The following is a 7500-nucleotide window of genomic DNA, read 5'->3' as shown; positions in this document are numbered from 1 at the left end:
ATATATACATATATATATACATATATATATATATATATATATATATATATACATATATATATATATATATATATATATATATATATATATATATATATATATATATATATATGTATATATATATATATATATATATATATATATATATATATATATATATATGTATGTATTATATATATATATATATATATATATATATATATATATATATATATATATATATATATGTATATATATATATATATATATATATATATATATATAATATGCATATAAAGTAAGTCATATATTTCTATAGTATATATAGTACATATACAATCCTCCACCTGACAGCTAATTGGAGAGTGACCTCAAAAGAGGCTTCTTGAGTTTTTGTAGTTTTCTTTCTTTTTCTCATATGACAAAATAAAGTATGTTGAGTGTCGTATTCTCCATCATGTGCATTTTTTATTAACTACAATAAAAAATCCATACTAGTTGCTTACTCAAAGAAGGCAGGAAAGCATTTCTCAACATTGAAAAGAACATAAAACTTCAGCTCTCTTTACCAGGCACTTTGACTTTTCAGGAATAATCTCAACTTCCGTTCTTTAAGTATTACCTTTCTGTTTACTCTAGGTCCCAGGTATGACGAAGATTTATCATCAAAGACAGCTAATAATTTACAGTGCCAATATGCAAACATTAAATGAAGTTTCACACTATTGGAACTAGAACATGTATGATCAGCCATACAGCTTGTTGCAGGCATAGGTAATTGTAAAATCTTGATTTAATAAAGTAACTTTTATTATTATATATTTAAATTTATAGTCTGTCCAGACTTGAAATAAAAAGAACATTCATATAGATATCTCGCTAAAAAACAAAATGCATTAGACATTAAGTATCACATCTTCATGAGGTCACAACAGTTTCTTTTTACAACATTGTAATCCAATTAAAGTAGTATTTTAACTTTTAAGAAAAAATGAATGATTTGTACTTTGACATTTTGTACAAGTGTTTATGAATTTATTTTAAAACTATACTATATTCAGTATTAAATCATTAGAAGTGCTAAATGCTGAATAATGTTAATAAAGGGGTGTGATGGTAATATAGCTCGTTCTGTGAAAATGCATGAAGAGATAACATTTTGTTTTGAATAGATATATGAAAAGATTAAATTTCTGTAATAAGTTATATCTTCAGCAAGAATGATAGACAAGTTTGCTTTAAAAAACTATTTACAGAATCACAGTTATATTCCAAATTTACAAAGATACAATAGATGGCAATGGGAACATAGACTTATGTTAGTAATTTATACATCTGTTATAATATGACTATCAATATGCTATATCAATTTTAACCTAACACAAATGGACCTTGAAACACAAATGATTTCATTAAGGCACTCTAAATTACCTCTTACAGTATGTTCATATATTTCCTTCTCTTTTTGTTTAAAGGATTTAGATAAAAATCAGTAGGAAAGAACAAATACATTCTTTCTTCTCCCAAGTTTTACTTTTCTTTTGAACTGGTATCTATTGAGCATATAAGTGATTTTCACACAGATAGTCGTGTGTGGGGAGCGATGCAAGGCCAGCAAGCACTGCAGGTAGGAACAGGGACACAGGAAAGACACCAAGACAAAACTCTTGTTCTTTCTCAGTTGTCTGAAAACAAAAATAATAGAAATAAGGACAAAAGTACTAATAATTAATATAATAATAGTACTAATGATAGTCTTCAGTGTCTTCATTATAGTGTTATTCCCACACAAAAGGAGAATACACTTATACAATCCATAGTTAACATAAACTTTTAACCAAGCAGATCCATCATATTATATATTCTAATCAAAACAAGTAGTGTATCAATAGACATACTTGAAAAAGAACGGTATCTATATTTAAGGATTCTAAAAAAAAAGCATTACCTTGTTTTGGATCCTGAAGACAGTAGTCCTGAAGGCAGCACCCTCTAGAAGTCCTTGAAGGAATAACAGTGAGAAGATGATGTACTCAGAGGGGAGGTAATGGTAGGATGCTTCAGTACCCACCACGATGAGTATCACCAGCTGGTCGAAAGAGGAGAATGAAAGCCATTAGTTTTGGCAAGGAGAAAAATAGGGTCTTTATATGCCTTATGGACAGTTATAATAATAGTATTGGTTTGGTATTTGATCAGTGTTCTTATTGCTTGTTGTACAGTATTGTTTTCTTAATTCTTGATATCACGGTCATTATTTATTATTTTGTATTGCAGGTATTACTGTAATATATCAATTATCACCACTCATGAAAGTATGCTAATATTCATCAATATTAATGTACATGATGGACAAAAGAAATAGCTTTGCACTAAGTATATCCACTCCACTTCTTTCTTAATTACAAAAAATCGAGTCATAAACAAAATACAGTTCAATATAGACAGTACTCACAGCCAGCCCGTTATATATCCATGCGTTGGGTATGAGGAAGAACTTGTGGGCGCTTCTGGAGATGAGAGTGCCCAGACAACGTGTCGTGTTGCTCCAGCTGTACTGCTGCGCGTGTGTCAGAATAGACCCGGGGAAGAACACCATTTCCAGCTGTGGGAATTGTAAGAGGTTCATAGATATACATATGTAGTCTGTATGTATGTGCAGGATGTATATATGTAGGGGCGTCCATTGGAGGACCGTTACCCCTCTGAGTCTCCGTTTGGCTCCCACAAGGTCTGGCTACCCACCCCTCAAGGGCCAATAGGACAGATTTTTTTTTTGTAATTAGTTACTGCTATATAAATATATAATATATATATATATATATATATATATATATATATATATATATATATATATATATATATATATATATATATATGCGTGTGTGTGCGTGTGCGTGTATATATTTGTATGTATGGGTGTTTTTAGGTGACGATAACCCTTAATAATAATAAATATCTTAACAACAGACCTTTTGAATACAGAGTGTTGAGATGATTAAAAATGGCCAACTAAGAATGACAAAGGAAGTGACAAGAAGATTTTAAGATATATATACAAAATAATAACGAAAAAAACTAAAACAAAAGGTACTGAGGACATCGAAGTAGTGAAAGGGACTTACCAGGCCCTGGTTGGTTAGGTACATCATCATGTAAAAAACAGACAAGGGGAAGATGTATTTTTGCGCTCTCTGTAAGAAGTAAAAAAAATAATAATAGTAATAATAGTAATGATGATGATAATAATAATAATAATAGTAATAATAATAATGATAATAATAATGATGAGGATGAGGATGAGGATGAGGATGAGGATGATGATGATGATAATAATAATAATGAATACTTATTAAAAGGATTAGAGGTAAAAATTTCAACGTATCTCATATTCTCATAATATTACTCTATTCTTTTCTCTCCTTGCTTCTTTCCTCTCCTCTCCTTTCTTCTCATTTCCACTCCTCTCCTCTCCTCTCTCCTTTTCTTCCCTACCATCTCTTCTTCTACCTCTTTCTGCTCTTTCCTTTCTTCTCCGCTCTCCTTACCTCCTCTCTCCTCTCCTCTACTCTCCTCTTCTCTCCTCTCCTCTCCACTCCTTTTACGTCTTCTCTCCCATCCCCTCTATTTACCCTCTCCTGTCCCCCCTTGTTCTCTTCTCTCTTTCGCAACACTTTCCTCTCCTCTTCCCTCCTTTCCTCTCCTCTCCTTTCGCCCATTCTTTTCTTTCATTTTATCCTTTTGCCTTTCCCCTTTTTTCTTCTACTTTATTTTCCTCTTCTCCCTTTTGTCTTACTTTCCCATCTTTCCTTTTGTATTATCTCTTCCTTCTCCCTTTTTTATTCTCCCTTATCCTTTCCCCCTCCCTACTCACCTCTCCTCTCCTTTAATTACTCCTACTCTTCCCCTCTCCCCTTCTCTCCCCTCTCTCTCTCTCTCTCTCTCTCTCTCTCTCTCTCTCTCTCTCTCTCTCTCTCTCTCTCTCTCTCTCTCTCTCTCTCTCTCTCTCTCTCTCTCTCTCTCTCTCTCTCTCTCTCTCTCCCTCCCTCTCTCTCCCTCCCTCTCTCTCTCCCTCTCTCTCTCTCTCTCCCTCTCTCCCTCCCCCTCTCTCTCTCTCCCTCCCTCTCACCCCCTCTCTCGCCCCCTCTCTCTCTTTCCCTCTCTCTCTCTCCCTCTCTCTCTCTCCCTCCCTCTCCATTCCTCCTCCTCCTCCTCCTCCTCCTCCTCCTCCTCCTTTTGCTCACCATGAAAAGATCGAGTTTTTCTTGGATTTTAGATGCCATGCTTTTCTTCTTCGGCAAATCCGTTTCGACCTCGAGCACCATTTCCACGTCCGATCTCCCGCTGAGGTCTTCATGGTTACTCAGAATGCAACAGAAACTGCAAAGAATTGATAACGCCTTCATCAGTATTTTTATTTTTGTTTTATCTGTTAAATATTCTATGTAGATTATGTATATATACATTTCTTTTTGAAATTAACTAACCATTCATTTAAAAATCAATAATAATAAAAATCAAAGCAAATAAAACGACCATATATCATTCTAAATAATAAAAAACACACAATACACACCATCCAAAACAATAAAACACACACACGACTACATACCGTTCAAAACAATAAAAAAACACACAAAACTCACACCATTCAAAACAAAACAAAAAACACACAACGCTACATACCATTCAAAACAATAAAAAAAAACACAACAATAAAAACACAAACACAAAACCACACCATTCAAACCAATAAAAAAAACCACTCATACATAACGACCTTTAATTTTTAATTCTTTAAATTTAATGAAATATATGACCTTTAATGAAATATATCCCTAACCTGAGAACGATCACCGCGGGCACCATCAGAAACGAGAGCAAGGCGTTCTTCGGCTTGACCCCGGCGGTGGTGAGGGACGCGTACAGGAGAGGACCCATAAAGGTGGCGATCCCTGTGCCTGAAGACCAGAGAGAGAGGACGTGTCTGGGGAAGAAAGAGAGGAGGTAAGGGGGGGCGGAGGAGAAGGGAGAGGAGCAGAGGAAGGTAGAGGAAGAGATGGGAGGGAAGTAAAGGAGAGAAGAGAGGAGGGGAAGTGAGAAGTAAGGGTTTTTTTTTATGTTTTTTGTTATGATTATTGCTGTTGTTGTTGTTGTTATTGCTGATATTTTTTTATCATTATTATTATTGCTATCATTATCATCATCGTTATGGCTGTTACTATTATTATTATTACTGTTATCATTATTATTATTGCTGTTATTATTACTATTATTATTATTATTATTATTATTATTATTATTATTATTATTATTATTATTATTATTATTATTATTATTATTATTATTATTATCATTATTATTATCATTATTATCATTATTAATACTATTATTATTATTATTCCTATTCCTATTCCTATTCCTATTACCATTATCATTATTATTATCATTATCATTAATAATATCATTATTATTATCACTATTTTCATTATTATTACCACCATCATTATTATCATTGTTATTGTTGTTATATTTCTGCTTCGTTCATAAACCAGCGGACTCAAATATTAGTCTATCACTCAACTAATTCATTTCATTAGATAAATTATGTAATATATGCAAATCAATACCTCGTTGAACGTAATTTTACGTCTGTTTCGATTTTTCTCCATCAACTATAACGATCAGACATGTATTCAAGTCTCTAGTTAACCTAAATAGACGTAATTCAAAGATAAACATAATTCTACAAATAAATAAATAAATAAATGAATAACTAACTAAATAAGTAAGTAAGTAAGTAAGTAAGTAAGTAAGTAAGTAAGTAAGTAAGTAAGTAAGTAAGTAAGTAAGTAAGTAAGTAAGTAAATAAGTAAATAAGTAAATAAGTAAATAAGTAAATAAGTAAATAAGTAAATAAGTAAATAAGTAAATAAGTAAGTAAGTAAGTAAGTAAGTAAGTAAGTAAGTAAGTAAGTAAGTAAGTAAGTAAGTAAGTAAGTAAGTAAGTAAGTAAGTAAATAAATAAAATAAAAAGAATTACGAAATAGTGGCGCACGGGTGACATCGGATACTAATAGGGTTAAGCATCGGTTAGTTTCAAAACACGAGGTTGTGCGGTTCACCAGGATTATTCTTATATCTCTATGGGCGACATTATTAAGTAATAAATTGGTTCTCTTTCTTACTCATTCACTCGGGAACTGTGTTACTTGAGGTATGCAAATTTGAAAGATATTTCTAAAGGTCACTCAAGCACTTTTTCCGTTATTTTTTGCGCTTCCGTCTGAATTTGAATCTTTCCGGAAGTATTGCATGCAAATAACGCCTCTCGGACTAAAGACGATTGGGACCGTTTCCGTCTGAATAGTTTCTGTCTTAATCCTAAGCTACGGGGGATTTATACAAGATTTTTTTAAATGCTGATTAGAAAGAATAATTTAATGTAAACATAAGCTTATATTCTAGAACATTTCTATACACAGCATACATAATCACGTTTCTTTAAAATAACGTGATATGTATGAGAATGCTCGTATTCTTAGGTAGTAGTGTGATAAGGTTAGACCATTTCCACGCAAAAAGTTCATACGGAAACGCAATAAATAACGGAAATAGTGCTAGTGCGATAAGGCCTATATACCTTGCAAATAGCCACAGCAACGACGTTATACAGTGACACGCAAGACCACGTGATAGCAAAATGTAACACAGATAACTCAGATTTCATTTTATTTGATTAGGTCGTTATTATTTTTCTATTGCATGTGGTGAAATAAATTACTAAAACAAAGATAGATGACTGACAATTATGAGTAAAGATTGGAGAATAGATACTGGTTGCAGACGGTACAGGTGACTCGGGTAAAGGACCAACCCTTCATTCGTTTTTTCCCATTACATTTTGTAGAAGACCATTAATAAAAATAACCTCTAAATAACCACCGTAGATCAGAAACTTAACAAGACTGACATCAGCTCAAATAACAATAACAACAACTTACTCGTGATACCGAGAAGCGTGTCCGAGGAATGTCGTATCGGAGAAACCCCTCGAAGCCGAAGCCAGTGCCACGCCCAGGAACACGAACTTCGGAGGTGCCAGGCCTAGCGTAAGGTAAGAAGCAACACAGAGGCTGCAAATGAGTGCCACTCGCACGTTGACGGCGACCAGTAGCACCACAGGGGCTGCCAGGGTGAGGGCTGTGGCGGGCAGGGTGTCGGCGATGAGAATGGCCTGCGAGGTGTCCGAACGAGGCGGTTTGAGGTGGTAATGCTGGTCATGGTAATGCTTTATGGGAATTTATGGGGAAAGCTAGGTCAGTAGCAACTAGAGGAGGAGTCATGGCATCTGATTCTTTTTTTGTTGTTGTTGGGGGGGGGAGCACATGGGGTTTATTTTGATGACGTCACAAAAGTTACGGATGCTTTGTGAATAGGGTCGATCCTTTTGGTCTCTTCAATTTTCAAAAAGGATGGAAAATAATGACTTTAACGGTTATATTCTCAATAAACAATCAT

General features: G+C 33.8%; 1 protein-coding gene across 2 annotated transcripts in view; it reads right to left on the bottom strand.

Annotated features, from left to right (window-relative positions):
- Window positions 1–785: 785 nt before the first annotated feature.
- LOC113818351 (battenin) overlaps window positions 786–7500 on the bottom strand; it is a 33019-nt gene continuing 26304 nt past the window's right edge. For both annotated transcript variants that reach the window (XM_070132337.1, XM_070132335.1), the window contains exons 5-11: window positions 6984–7216; window positions 4823–4966; window positions 4224–4359; window positions 3105–3173; window positions 2435–2584; window positions 1928–2068; window positions 786–1664 (exon numbers count right to left, since the gene is read on the bottom strand). In XM_070132337.1, the coding sequence (XP_069988438.1) occupies window positions 1533–1664; window positions 1928–2068; window positions 2435–2584; window positions 3105–3173; window positions 4224–4359; window positions 4823–4966; window positions 6984–7216 (1005 nt within the window). In that variant the 3' untranslated portion in view covers window positions 786–1532. The remainder of the gene's footprint in view (window positions 1665–1927; window positions 2069–2434; window positions 2585–3104; window positions 3174–4223; window positions 4360–4822; window positions 4967–6983; window positions 7217–7500) is intronic.

The sequence above is a fragment of the Penaeus vannamei genome, chromosome 17 (genome assembly GCF_042767895.1).
Source record: "Penaeus vannamei isolate JL-2024 chromosome 17, ASM4276789v1, whole genome shotgun sequence".
Classification (NCBI taxonomy): Eukaryota; Metazoa; Arthropoda; class Malacostraca; order Decapoda; family Penaeidae; genus Penaeus; species Penaeus vannamei.
This window is presented reverse-complemented; position numbering and strand designations above follow the sequence as displayed.